The sequence below is a fragment of the Pristiophorus japonicus genome, chromosome 4, assembly GCF_044704955.1.
Source record: "Pristiophorus japonicus isolate sPriJap1 chromosome 4, sPriJap1.hap1, whole genome shotgun sequence".
NCBI classification, from domain to species: domain Eukaryota; kingdom Metazoa; phylum Chordata; class Chondrichthyes; family Pristiophoridae; genus Pristiophorus; species Pristiophorus japonicus.
In genome coordinates, this window is record NC_091980.1 from 4,973,635 (window position 1) to 4,988,597 (window position 14,963).

The 14,963-nt window shown below is 46.3% G+C and overlaps 1 protein-coding gene and 1 pseudogene across 3 annotated transcripts in view; both read left to right on the forward strand.

Annotated features, from left to right (window-relative positions):
- The window catches only part of canx (calnexin), an 85,497-nt gene that overhangs the window by 15,881 nt on the left and 54,653 nt on the right, over window positions 1-14,963 (forward strand). For 2 of the 3 annotated variants that reach the window (XM_070877978.1, XM_070877980.1), the window contains exons 2-3: window positions 10,774-10,935; window positions 13,376-13,449. In XM_070877978.1, coding sequence (XP_070734079.1) covers window positions 10,777-10,935; window positions 13,376-13,449 — 233 coding nt within the window. In that variant the 5' untranslated portion in view covers window positions 10,774-10,776. Of the gene's footprint in view, window positions 1-2,621; window positions 2,730-10,773; window positions 10,936-13,375; window positions 13,450-14,963 lie in introns of those variants that run through there. The other variant, XM_070877979.1, reaches the window with a different exon arrangement.
- On the forward strand, window positions 12,426-12,628 carry LOC139263609 (U2 spliceosomal RNA; annotated as a pseudogene).

The following is a 14,963-nucleotide window of genomic DNA, read 5'->3' on the forward strand; positions in this document are numbered from 1 at the left end:
TTGAGGCCAAGATCCGATCAAGCATGATCTCATTAAATGGCGGAGCAGGCTCGAGGGTCCGATTGGCCGACTCCTGTTCCTATTTCTTATGTTCTTATCTAATCGAGGGTGCTGCTTCAGTGTCATGCTGAGGGAGTGCTGCATTGTCAGAGATGTCTGGTGATTGGGGTCTCGGCTGCTGCTCTCGAGCATTAAGCTGCTGCCCTCGAACAATACATCAGCAATCGATTAACTGGCCAATCCTCTCACTGTAGTTTTTATTTTCGCAGAATTTACCTTGCTCTAAATTTTCAAAAAAATGTTATACATACACTTTATAAGTTACGAGTTCAAAACTATTGGCATTAACTATAAGATAGTCCAAAACAAATCCAATGGAGAATTCAGGAGAAACTTCACCCAGAGAGGGGTGAGAATGTGGAACTCGCTGCCACAGGGAGGGGTTGAGGCGAATAGTATCGATGCATTTAAGGGGAAGTTGGATAAACACATGAGGGGGAAAGGAATAGAAGGATATGTTGATGGGGGGGGGGGGGGGAGGTGGGGGGAGGGTTGTGTGGAGCATAAACAACACCAGCTCATCCTTGTTTTCAAACCCCCTCCATGGCCTCGCCCCTTCCTATCTCTCTAACCTCCAGCCCTACACCTCACCTCTCCGCTCCTCTAATTCTGCCCTCTTGTGCGTTTCCTGATTATAATCGCCCCACCATTGTTGGCTGTGCCTTCTGTTGCCAAGGCCCTAAGCTCTGGAACTCCCTCCCTAAACCCCTCTGCCTCGCTACCTCCCTTTCTTTCGTTACGATGTTCCTTAAAACCTATCTCTGACCAAGCTTTGGGTCATGTGCCCTAATTTCTCCTTGTGCGGCTCAGTGTCAAATTTGTTTTCTTATAACACTCCTATGATGCGCCTTGGGACGTTTTACTATATTAAAGGCGCTGTATAGATACAAGTTGGGCCGAATGGCCTGTTTCTGTGCTGTAAATACGATGTTGAACCAAGTGATCTCAGTAAATACGGACAGGCAATGGAAAAAAACTGGATGGAACCAAGGAACAGCAAAGGATGCAAGAATCGGGGGTGGGGGGCGCGGTTTGAAAGAGATGATGTGGGTGGAGGGAGAGAATGTATAAATATTGAAATCCGACCACTGTAGCGGAAACCGTGTAGTTACAATGGAAATTTTTAATTTTTGCATGGACAGGGAGAAACAGAATAGCTCATGTAGTGGAGGCAAAATATTACTGGAACATATTTGGCCAGATTGAATTCATAACTGGTTTGAGGGGGAGAAGCAAGTCACAAACTAAGCTTTTGAATTTAAGTAAGGGAATCTTTGAATGGATGAGAAACTCATTGACTCCAGTAACATAGAAACACAGAAAATAGGTGCAGGAGTAGGCCATTTGGCCCTTCGAGCCACATCACCATTCAATATGATCATGGCTGATCATGCAACTTTAGTACCCCACTCCTGCTTTCACTCTATACCCCTTGATCCCTTTAGCCGTAAGGGCCACATCTAACTCCCTTTTGAATATATCTAACGAACTGGCCTCAACAACTTTCTGTGGTAGAGAATTCCACAGGTTCACAATTCTGAGTGAAGAAGTTTCTCCTCATCTCGGTCCTAAATGGCTTACCCCTTATCCTTAGACTGTGATCCCTGGTTCTGGACTTCGCTATCATCAGGAACATTCTTCCTGCATCTAACCTGTCCAATCCCGTCAGAATTTTATGTTACTATGAGATCCCCTCATTCTTCTAAATTCCAGTGAATATAAGCCTAGTCGATCCAGTCTTTCTTCATATGTCAGTCCTGCCATCCCAGAAATCAGTCTGGTGAACCTTCGCTGCACTCCCTCAGATTAGGAGACCAAAACTGTACACAATATTCCAGGTGTGGCCTCACCAAGGCCCTGTACAACTGCAGTAAGACCACCCTGCTGCTATACTCAAATCCTCTCGCTATGAAGGCCAACATGCCATTTGCCTCCTTCACTACCTGCATGCCACCTTTCAATGATTGATGTACCATGACACCCAGGTCTTGTTGCACCTCCCCTTTTCCTAATCTGTCACCATTCAGATAATCTGCCTTCCTGTTTTTGCCACCAAAATGGATAACCTCACATTTATCCAAATTATACTGCATCTGCCATGCATTTGCCCACTCACCTAACTTGTCCAAGTCACCCTGCAGCCTCTTGTCATCTGCAAACTTGGAGATATTACATTCAATGCCTTCATCTAAATCACTAATGTATATTGTAAATAGCTGGGGGTCACAGCACTGAGCCCTGCGGCACCCCACTAGTCACTGCCTGCCATTCTGAAAAGGACCTGTTTATCCCAACTCTGTTTCCTTTCTGCCAACCAGTTGTCTATCCACGTCAGTACATTACTCCCAATACCATGTGCTTTAATTTTGCACAATAATCTCTTGTGTGGGAGCTTGTCAAAGTAGCTGGCTAGGTAAGCTGGGCTGAACTGTTAATGTGTAAACCCACAGACATGGTGTGAATTTGATACAATGCAGACCCAGTATGTATTCACTTGTGCAGTTAACAGCCATAAGTCAACAAATGATGAGACAGTATCAAGTGTTTCTTTTTCTTTTTAGGCTTGCATAAGCAAGGAAAGGTGGCAATCCAGCAGACTAGGAGAACTATAAAAAGCAACAATGGGATACAAAGCAAGTGAGAGGTGCAGAAAAGGAATGTGAAGAAAAGTTAGTGTTTACAAAGTAAATGTTTTTATAAACATATTAGCGAGTGAGAGGTGTAAAAGAGGGATGTGGACCCATTAAAGACAGATATAGGTGAGAGTCTAATGGACAATAAGGAAATGGAAGACTTATTAAATAAGTACTTTTGTATCCATTTTCAGAGTGAAGAGAAAGGTTTAAATAGCAGTGGTACACGTTAGCCTAAACATAATTCAAGGGGAGGAGCTTGATGGATTTCATACAAGTTAAAGAAAAATGGCAATGGAGAAAATAATGAGACCTAAGGTAGACAAGTCACCAGGTCCCGATGGTTTCCAGCCCCGGATATTAAAATGAAACCGGTGAGGAAGTTACATCTGCAATAATAAATCTTCCAAAGCGCTAGATTCAGGATTGTGCCTTTGTCACTGCATTATTAAGACAGGAGGATGGGAGAAACATGGGCACTACAGACATGTCAGTTGTGAAAAAGTAATTGGCATCTCGGACAGAATGACTGAGCACTGAGACCAGTACCCTGTATAAACTAATCAGTCAGCATGGATTTGTGCAGGGTGGGTCATATCTGACTAATGGAGTTGTTTTTTTTCAGGAGTTCACTAACAGTGGATAGAGGAGGGGGGGTGGGGGGTCTATGAATGTGGTCCAGAAAGTCTTTCATGAGTCTTTCACAGGTTATTAACAAAAAGAAAAATGTATGGAATTGGTAATTGGGTGGGAGGCCAGAGACATAGGGCCCAAATTTGCCCAGGAGTTGCTCCGTTTCTTTTTTGGAGCAACTTGATTTTTCTGGAGTATCTTAAAAATCCCCATTTTGCACATTCAATTTGCGACAGTGTAAGTGAGTTAGTTAGGGTTATTTTAGTTTTGTTTCAAAAGGGGGTGTTAGCCATTTAACCCGTTTTGGCCATTTAACCCTAACCCTAATAGTTGCTCCAAACTAACTTAGGCCAGTTTCTGTGGCCGCACACAAAACCCTTACGGAGAGTTAAGAAATCAGCGCAGGTAAGTATTTGATGACTTGACTAAAGAATGTGAATAGGATCAAATAGCTATACAGGACTGACAAACTTTGCAAAGTTAATTTACTATACAACAGAAGCATTCATGGAAGCTTAAATACAAAAATAAAAAGTAAAGAGACAAAACATATTTTCATAATTTTTTCAAAAAATCCAAATAAAAAAAATAGAAGTACCTCCTGCTCGTAGGAAAGTATTTTCATCAACAGGGTTAAGGAAAGTGTTGAGAAGCTCATTAAAATTACTGGCTACACAGTTACCTCCCCCTTCCCACCCCCCCCCCCCCCCCCCCCCCAATCTCTCTGCCGGAACAAAACTCTCCTCCCTCCTTCTCCTCCTTCTCCCCCACCCCATCAAAAGTCTCCCCACGCCAACCTGTTTCTTGTAGCCCTCAGTGGGGAAGGTAGCGTACAGGCCTTTGCAGCAGGCCACTCGGCCCGGGATAGAGGTGGGCCCCGTTGGGTCCCACACTGCAGGCATGCATCATCATAATCATAGGAGGAGCTACTGCGCATGCGCGAACGCTCTACTGCGCGTGCAGACAGCTGCCGACACTCTTGGGCGCAGAGCCCTAGCTCCACAGCCCCCCCCCCCCCCCCCCCCCCACACAATGGACTCGGGCCGCGCCAAGCCCCGAGAGAGTTGGCGGAAGGGCCAGAATCCCGGGACATCTTGCATCCTTTTGCCGCCGTTTGGATTGTAGGAAGTTGGCGTATCTTGCGTGAGTGCGGCGAAAAAAACGGGTGAGCCAAATTTGGGCCCATAGAGAGTAGGGATAAAGGGAGCATTTTCTGATTGGGATGTGACAGAGGTGTTCCTCAACGATCTGGGCTGGGGCCTCAGCTTTTCATCCTGTGTATCTCGAGTTGACTATAGGGATAGTGTTGTATCCAGGTTTGCAGATGTTGACCAAGTTAGGAGGCACAGTAACTTGTGTAGATGGGGGGGGGAGGTTACAAAGAGACATTGATGGATTAAGTGAGTGGGAAAAACTGTGACCGATGGATTTCAATGCACACAAGTGTGAGTTCCTCCATTGTGGACCCAAAAATGGATGGATCCGAGTATTATTTAAATGGCAAAAAGCTGGGAACAGTGGAGGTCCAAAGAGATTTAGGCATCTGTATACACAACCACTAAAATGTCGTGGTTAGGTACGAAAAGGAATCCAAAAGGCTAATGAAATGTTGGCCGTTTATATATAGAATATAAGGGGAGGAAGTTTTGCTGCAGCTATATAAAGCCCTGGCTAGACCACACCTAGAGCACTGTGTACAGTTCTGGGCCCCACACCGTAGCAAAGATATATTGACCTTGGAAGGAGCAGCTCAGATTCTCTAGAATGTTACCCGGCTGCAAGGGTTAGATTCTGCGAGAGTACATACACTAGGCTTGAATTCTCTGGAATATAGAGGGTTTAGGGGGTGATTTGATGTTTTTAGGATTTTGAAAGGAATTGATTGGGTAGATAGAGAGAAACTGTTTTCTGCTGGTGAGGGAGTCTAGAACAATAGGACATGCACAACCTTATGATCAGAGCCAGGCTGTTCAGGGGGAAACAGCAACTTGCATTTATATAGGGCCTTTAATGTATTAAAACGTCCCAAGAGACTTCACAGGAGGGATTAGAAACATAGAAACAAAAAATAGGTGCAGGAGTAGGCCATTCGAGCCTGCACCGCCATTCAATGAGTTCATGGCTGAACATGCAACTTCAGTACCCCATTCCTGCTTTCTCACCATACCCCTTGATCCCCCTAGTCGTAAGGACCACATCTAACTCCTTTTTGAATATATTTAGTGAATTGGTCTCAACAACTTTCTGTGGTAGAGAATTCCACAGCTTCACCACTCTGGGTGAAGAAGTTTCTCCTCATCTCGGTCCTAAATGGCTTACCCCTTATCCTTAGACTGTGACCCCTGGTTCCGGAACAAAATTTGATACCGAGCCACAAGAGTTATTGGGACATGTGACCCTCAAAGCTTGGTCAGAGAGATCGGTTTTAAGAGGATCTCGAAGGAGGATAGTGAGTCGGAGAGGTTTAGGGAGGGAATTCCAGAGCTCGGGGCCCAGGCAGCTGAAGGCTTGGCTGCCATTGGTGGAGCGATTGAAATCGGGTACATGCAAGAGAATTGGAGGAGCGCAGAGATCTGTAGATTGTCGGGCTGGAGGAGGTTACTGAGATAAGAAAGGGATTTGAAAACCAGGATGAGAATTTTAAATTTGAGGCATTGCTTAACCTAACCAATGTAGGTCAGTGAACACGAGCGTGATGGGTGAACGGGCTGGTGTAAGTTTGGATGCGGACAGCCGATGAGCTGAGGCAGGACGATGTTATGGAAATGGCATTGTTTCAGAATAAGGGGTCACCCATTTCAGATGGAGATGAGGAGGAATTTCTTCTCTCTGAGGGTCGAAAATCTTTGGAGAGCTGTGGCGGCTGAGTCATTGAATATATTCAAGGTGGAGATAGATTGCTGAACTACAGTAGAGTCGAGGGTTATGGGGAGCGGGCAGGAAAGTGGAGTTGAGACCAAGATCAGATCAGCCATGATCTTATTGAATGGCGGAGCAGGCTCGAGGGGCCAAATGGCTGACGACTCCTATTTCGTATGTTCTTAAATGGACGGTCTTGGTGTGGATATGTGGTCGGAAGTTCATTTTGGGGCAACGCTTCTTCATGCAGACAGTGGTAGAAAGTGTGGGAAAACTCTCAAAGATGGTAGCTACTTTTAAGTCGGCGCTCGCTAGATTTTTGGTAGCCAAGGGTATTCAGGAATGTGGAGCCAAGATGGGTAGATGGAGTTAGAATACAGATCAGCCATGATCCTATTGAATGGTGGAACGGGCTTGAGGGGGCTGGATGGGTTCTAATGCTCCTAAGTTCTGGAATTGTCTCCCTAAACCTCTCCACCTCCCTCCACTCCTTTTTAAGGCCATCCTTAAAATCCACCTTTTGGACCAAGCCTTCAGTTGTCCCTCTTATTGTTTGCAGTCGATTCTTGTCTGATTTAAGCTTCTGTGAAATTCCTTGGGACATTGTTCTACATCAGTGCCCGTTATTAACACATTCATAGAATGCTTTTTTTTTTCCTGACACTTGTCAGATTCTCACGAAGCGTTTGGTTTTCCATCATAACATTTTGTAAGTTGGAGATCTGGGTATGACTTTTCCCTCTGGTAGATTTCTTCTCTTCCTCTTTGGCCCTCCCCGCAATGGTGCGCACTTTTCGATGTGGGGTTAGGAACTGGATGTGAGTGTGGATCTATCCCATGGCAGCTGAGTGCTTGTATCCGGTGCGCCATTGAGGAAGAATGTTGCAGCAGATTGCTTCCTTTCCTGTTTTTGGTGATTTATTGGCACCGCAACCTTTGAGTGCCATGTGTGATGCAGGAAATGGAAGGGGCCATTGCTGAGATTCCCCGGTGGGTGACTGAGAGCAGTTCTAATTGATGCCAAGCCGGATTGTGCAACAGTTCATTGCAGGATTGAGTTCATGGAGAAATTCTTTGCTCCATTTTATCCTCTCCATCCTGAATGCTAACTCTACCTGGACTCTACATCGAGATCAACAATTTCAAACTGTAACCCTATGCCCCTATTATTAATTCTGTTTTTTTTGCTCTCTTTCCCACGGCAGATGTTGATGATTCAGCCTACTCCAGCTCCTATTTCTTGTGTTCTACTATCTCTCCATTAAGGCATTAATTAAACAAGCTTGGTTCAACATTTTCTATTGTGGCATCTCTGGATAATGCACTGAGGTGTCAGCTTGGATTGGGAATATAGGAACAAGTCTAGGCCACTCAGCCCCTCAGGCCTGTTCTGCCATTTAAACAGAATGATTCATCTTCATTTACACTGGATCTAGACTCCTCTTCTGTTTTTGAAGGGGATTGAGGAGGGGATGCTGGAAGGTTGTTTCTGCTGGCTGGAGTATCTGGGGCTCGGGGGCACAGTGTTGGGATGGTTGGCCGTTGGGGATGGGGAGGGATTTCTTCAGAGTTGAGTCTTTGGAATTCTCTGCCCCAGAGGGCTGTGGATGTTGAGTCTCTGAATATATTCAGGGCTAAGGTAGATGGATTTTTGGAGTCTGAGGGAATCAAGGGATGTGGCGATTGGGCGGGAAAGTGGAATTGAGGTCGATGATCAGCCAGGATCTTAAGTGGTGGAGCAGGCTCAAGGGCCCGTGTGGCCTACTCCAGCTCCTATTTCGTGTGTTCTACTCTTTCCATTAAGGCATTAACTGAGCAGTCTTGGTTCAACATCTGCTATTGTGGCATCTCTCGCTAATGCACTGAGGTGTCAGCTTGGATTAGGAATGTAGGAACAAGACTAGGCCATTCAACCCCTTGAGCCTCTTCCACCGTTCATCAGATAATGACTGATCGATACCTTAACACCATTTACCCTTAGCTTCTGTAACCTTTAATACCCTTGCCTAACAAAAATCTATCGATCTCAGTTTTGAAATTTTCAATTGACCCCTCCCTAGCATCCAAAAACCTTTGTGGGGGAGCGTTCCAGATTTCCATGACCCTTTGCGTGAAGTGTTTCCTGAAATCACCCCTGAACGATCCAGCTCTAATTATTAGCTAGATTTTCTAGATTACAGCAGTGACTACACTTCAAAAGTACGTAATTGGCTGTAAAGGCCTTTGGGATGTCCTGAGGTTGAGAGAGGGACTATATAAATGCAAGTCTATTTATTTATTCTCTTAAGGTTATATTCCCTTGTTCTGGAACCTCCCACCAGAGGAAATTAGATTCTCCCTATCTATCCTAGCAATTCCGTTAATCATAAATATATCAATTGGATCATCCCTGAATATTCTAAACTCAAGAGAATACAGTTGTGGTCGATGCAACCTGTCCTCATAATTTAACCCTTTTAACCCCCTCCGAGGCCAATATATCCTTCCTGACGGGTGGTGCCCCGAACTGAATGCCGTTACTCCAGATGGGGTCTGACCAGAGCTCTCTACAACTGTAGCATCGCTTCCTCCTCTTTGTATCCCAGCTCTCGAGACAAAGGCCAATATTCCATCGTCCTTTTCCATTTTTTTTTGTACCTGTTGATGAGCTGTTAGTGATTTCTGTACTGGGACCCCTGAATATCTCTCTCTCTGCTGCTCCACAGTTCCTCACTTCTCACCATTTAGAAAATTACTCTGATTTATCTCTCTCGGGTCCAAAGTGGATGACCTCACACTTCCCCACACTGAACTCCATCTGCCACAGCTTTTCTCAATCTCTCAATCTCGCAATGTCTCTTTGCAACTTTCTGCTCACACCTATTTACTGTGCTACCGAACCGTGTTGTCAGCAAACTTGGATATACACTTTTTTTTCTTTCTTCCTGCAAGTCATCTATACATATAGTGCAAAGTTGTGGCCCCAGTACAGAATCCTGGGGGACACCACTGGTCGTATCCTCTAATGAGTACATACTCATTATCCCCACTCCCTGTCTCCTCTTGCCCCCCCGCCACCCCTCCCCGCCCCCCAAAACCAATTCCCTATCCAAGCCAACAGATTGCCTGTAATTCCACACGCTCTCCTTTTTGTTAAGTCTTTTATGTGGAACTTTTAAGAGTGCCTTCTGGAAGCCGACATAAATAACATCCATACGCTTTCCATTATCTACCACGTCCATCACCACCACCTCAAAATATTCAACTAGACATGACTTGACCGGGCCATGTGTGTTCAAATGCGCTGTCGCTCTGCCCCAAATAATAGACACTGCGTTTGATTAATAGACCTATAATTTCCTAGTCTATCACTCTTGCCCTTCTTAAGTAGTGGAGTGACCTTGGCTCGTGTGTTTTAAGTGACTGGGACTGCAACCTGAAGCTTTTTCACCGGGGGGAGGCGAGGCGAGGCAGGGATTTATTGGGCCAAAAATTATGGTCGGAGGCTTCTGTCCAAAGTTTTCTTTACGAAAGTACCTGGTGGTCCTGGGATAACGTGGGCCTGGACCACCAATCACAATGTAGTATTCTCATTCATAGTAATGGAAGCTCCAAGCTCCCATTACTATCAATGGGAATACCCCGAAGATCAAATAAATCATCTACATTAATAAAACACAGTTCATTTTAATAAAAAGTTAATAGAAATTGCATTAAATTAAATGTTTGAGAATTTTTTTTTGAATTAAAATAAATATTTTAATAGTACAGGGGTATTAAAAAATACAGGGTTTTTTTTATAGAAAAATAAATATTTTTTTCTATCTACTAACATAGAAACATAGAAAATAGGTGCAGGAGTAGGCCATTCGGCCCTTTGAGCCACATCACCATTCAATAAGATCATGGCTGATCATTCACCCCAGAACCCCTTTCCTGCTTTTTCTCCATACCCCTTGATCCCTTTAGCCGTAAGGGCCACATCTAACTCCCTTTTGAATATATCTAATGAACTGGCCTCAACAACTCTCTGCAGTAGAGAATTCCACAGGTTCACAATTCTGAGTGAAGAAGTTTCTCCTCATCTCGGTCCTAAATGGCTTACCCTTATCCTTAAACTCTTACGCTGGTACAAGCCGGCCTTACACCTGCTTTTACAAGGCGTAAGCGCTTTAAGGACATTTGTTGGGCAAATAGGCCAAATCTCCGCTCGCTAAGGCCCTTCTCCTGGGGATGCTTTTGACAGATCACAAGTGGCAGATTTTGGCGCATGTGCTTTGCGCGCCTAAACCTGGAGCTTGTGGGCACTCTTCGGGCACATGCGCACAACCTCTACACCCAGAGAGGCCGCAATTTACGGCCCATATATATAATTTTTTTTAATTTTAAAGCCCCTTTGAGCAAAAGTTATTTGGGTTGTAGAAGCTGCAATTATGTCATTGCTCATTCACCATTGGACGTTATGAATGGGGCTTCATTGTGCCTGTTAAGCTACAGAAATTCTTGGATGTTTGGCAACTTTCTCTCTTTACCTATTTAAAAACAAAGTAAACTTGGCGTTGGAGACTAGTGGAAGTGTGTTTATTTTTGTGTTTCCCTTTATCCTCAGAACATGGAGATGAAGCTGTGGTTGGTGTTGGTGCTGCTCTTTGGTGCTGCTGTGGTCCGTGCTGAAGATGATGATGATGATGATGGCGATATTGTCGAAGATGATGATGATGAAAGCCCAATAGAAAGTGAGACCGGACCAAGCCCTCTGCCGCCATCTAAGGTGAGAGCCAGTGGAAGATCGATTGCCGTGCTTTATAGAATAAACTCTGTCTTCCTGTACCTGTCCTCGAGCTCTCTGTCTGATTGGTGTTCGCTCGTGTTGGGGGGAGATCAGCTCCCCATGTGTCTTGCCTGAGTATCCGGTCTTCAGCTGTGAGCCTGGACAATCGTAGCCTCATGCAGCACACCATTCGGCCCATCGTGCCTGTGCTGGCTTTGAAAGAGCGATCCAATTAGTCCCGCTCTTCCCCCACAGCCCTGCAAACTTTTTCCGATTGAATCTGCTCCCACCGCCCTTTCAGGCAGCGCGTTGCATAATCACCTTGGTTCTTTTGCCAACTACATTAAATCTGTGTCCCCTGGTTATCGACCGTGCTGCCATTGGAAACCATCTCTCCCATCTACTCCCATCAAACCATTCATAATTTTGAACATCTCTATTACTAAGAAGAACAACCCCAGCTTCTCCAGTCTCTCCATGTAACTGAAGCCCCTCATCACTGATACCATTCTAGTAATTCTCCGCTGCACCCTCGCCAAGGCCTTGACATCCTTCCTAAAGTGCGGTGCCCAGAATTGGCCGTAATACTCCAGTTGGAGCCTAACCAGAGATTTATACAAGTTTAGCATAACTTCCTTGCTTTTGTACCCTCTGCCTCTATTAATAAAGCACATGTCCTGCCACTTTCAAACGAGTGGTGGAGGTGAACCCCAGATTGCTCTGTTCCTCCACCCCTTTAAAATTGTACCATTTAGTTTATATTGCTGGCAGTGATTGCCAGCAGATGATAGTGACATTGCATAAGGTATTGTTCCAATATAGGTCACTGGATAGCGATTTAGGGACGGGAACTCGGGCTGATTTCCCCCCCAAATTATTAAATTTGTTTTTTTATTTCCCTCCCTTTCCTTCCGAACACCCTGAATGCTCCCAGCATGGACTGGTTGGGCTGAACGGCCTGTTTCTCTAGCTCTATGTAACATGACTGGGACCAGGCGGAGACTGAAGTTAGGAAACACTTCTTCACGCAAAAGGCGATGGAAGAGTGGAACTCTCCCGCAAAAAGCAATAGTTCTGTTTGTTTGCTACTGGACAGGATGTGGGATCAATTGGCATTGGCTTTCAGTCCTTTTGCCTGATGAGTCTGAAATATGAATGGAGAATGAATTTGAAGGTTTTCTTTTCAATCACAAACAGACCACAACAGTTTTGTTGAGTTTAAAGTTTCCTTTCTTCAGGGATGGTGGGAATTAGCATATCAGAGGCCGAGTAACCTCTCCTCCTGACTCCCCAAAGCCTTTCCACCATCAACAAGTCAGGATTGTGATGGAACACTCCCCACTTGCCTGGATGAGTTGCAGCTCCAACAACACTCGAGTAGCTTGACACCATCCAGGACAAAGCAGCCGTTTGATTGGCCCCCCATCCACCACCTTCAACATTCACTCCCTCCACCACCGGCGCACCGTGGCTGCAGTGTGCACCATCTACAAGATGCTCGGCCTTTTGGCTAAGATCATGCGTAACTGACCTGACAGGGGAGTAACCACCATAACCCCAAGGTGGTTCTCCCTGGATCAGGAAGGTATATGCTTGCTTTTTTGGAAATAGGAGGTGTGTGGGGTGGCTTGACCCATCCACCTCCATGGCACGAACCTGGTATTGCAGTACTTCCAGGAATGGTGCAGTGGCTCTAGGCCTTTTGGCTAAGAGCATTGGCGCAGAGTGATCCTTGATGTGTGCAAGGTGACCTCTGGCGTTTGTGATTTGACAAAGAATTGGAACGATTGGCTACGAATTTCAAAAAAAAAAATCTACAAGATGCACTGCAGCAACTCGCCAAGGCTTCTTCGGCAGCACCTCCCAAACCCGCGACCTCTACCACCTAGAAGGACAAGGGCAGCAGGGGCATGGGAACACCACCACCTCCACGTTGCCCTCCCAGTCTCACACCATCCTGACTTGTAAATATATCGACCGTTCCTTCACCGTCGCTGGGTCACAATCCTGGAACTCCCTCCCTAACAGCACTGTGGGAGCACCTTCACCACACGGACTGCAGCGGTTCAAGAAGGCGGCTCACCACCACCTTCTCAAGGGGCAATTAGGGATGGGCAATAAATGCCGGCCTTGCCAGCGACGCCAAGGCTTCTTCGGCAGCACCTCCCAAACCCGCGCCCACTACCACCTGGAAGGACAAGGGCAGTAGGCGCATGGGAACACCACCACCTCCACGTTCCCCTCCCAGTCCCCTAGAGAATGGATTTTAAAAAGAAGGTTGCCTGGTGGGGAAGTTGGCGCTGTGTTTGTCCGCCTGTGGGACTCTGGAGGGTTAAGCAGCCTCTGAACCCAACGTTGAAACACTACTTTTCCAGTTCTGAATGCAGTGCTGACTTTCTGAAATAAAGCCCTCGTTTTTAATGCGCTTGTTGCTTTGCAGGTCACTTACACCGCCCCTGTTCCAATCGGAGAAGTGAATTTTGCAGAGTCGTTCGATAGCGGCACTTTGGAAGGGTAAGAATGACACACTGAGGTTATAGCAATGGAGCTGAGGGCTGCCCCCTCCAGATATCCATAGTGGGGGAGTCTGAGCAAACGCGTTGTTCTCAGTAGTTGACGGGCTTGCTGTGCTGTCTGCTCCATCACCGCTTCCACTGTCTTTACCCTCCCCTCCCCCAATGCTTCATTCCCTTCCAAAACCCCTCTACCGTGGTACACTCAACTTCAAAAGCCTCCTCCCTGTCTGTCCCCTGGACTGCTCTCAACTCTAATAGTCTTTTAAAATTATGAAAGGATTCAATAGGGAAAATGTTTCCACTTCTGGGGGAGACCAGAACTAGGGACCATCAATATAAGATAGTCACTAATAAATCCAATGGGGAATTCAGGAGAAACTTCTTTACCCAGAGAGTGGTGAGAATGTGGAACTCGCTGCCACAGGGAGAGGTTGAGGCGAATAGTATTGATGCATTTAAAGGGAAGGTAAATCAACACACAAGGGAGAAAGGAATAGAAGGATATGGTGATGAGATGGAGAGGGGTGGGAGGGGGCTGGTGTGGAGCATAAACCCCGGCATGGGCCGAATAGCCTGTTTTTATACTATTTAATTTTGATATAAGGGTTCTATCTCAAACTCCTCATCGCCAACACCCTGTTCTGTCAGAGGGACAAATACAAGACATCGTGGCAACACCCTCGCTCCAAACACTGGCACCTGCTCGACTATGTCATCGTCCGAGCCAGGGACCGCAAGGATGTGCGCATCATCATCATCATCATCGTCATAGGCAGTCCCTCGGAATCGAGGAAGACTTGCTTCCACTCCCAAAGTGAGTTCTTTGGTGGCTGAACAGTCCGATACGAGAGCCACAGACCCTGTTACAGGTGGGACAGACATTCATCGAGGGAAGGGGTCGGTGAGGCTTGTTTGCCGTGCGCTCCTTCCGCTGCCTTCGCCTGGCCTCTTCATGCTCTCCACCTCGGGCGGTCTTCGGCCAGGGTCTCCCAGGTGTCAGTGATGATGTCGCACGTTACCAGGGAGGCCTTGGTGTCCTTGGTAACGCTTCCGCTGTCCTCTTTTGGCTCGTTTACCATGAAGGAGCTCCACATAAAGCATTTGCTTAGGGAGCCTCGTATCTGGCATGCAAACTATGCGGCCTGCCCAGCGAAGCTGATCGAGTGTGGTCAGTGCTTCAATACTGGGGATGTTAGCCTGGGCGAGGACACTGATGTTGGTGCGCCTGTCCTCCCAGGGGATTTGCAGGATCTTGCGGAGATATCGTTGGTGATATATCTCCAGCGACTTGAGGTGCCTTCTGTACATTGGAGGGCAGTGCTGTGCGGCAGTGACAGGCTGGTGGAAGACCTTTGTCTTACGGATGTTAAGTATAAGGCCCATGCTTTCATATGCCTCAGTGAATACATTGACTATATCCTGGAGTTCAGCCTCTGAATGTGCGCAGACGCAGGCGTCGTCCGGATACTGCAGCTCAACGACAGAGGTTGGGGTGATCTTGGACCTATCCTA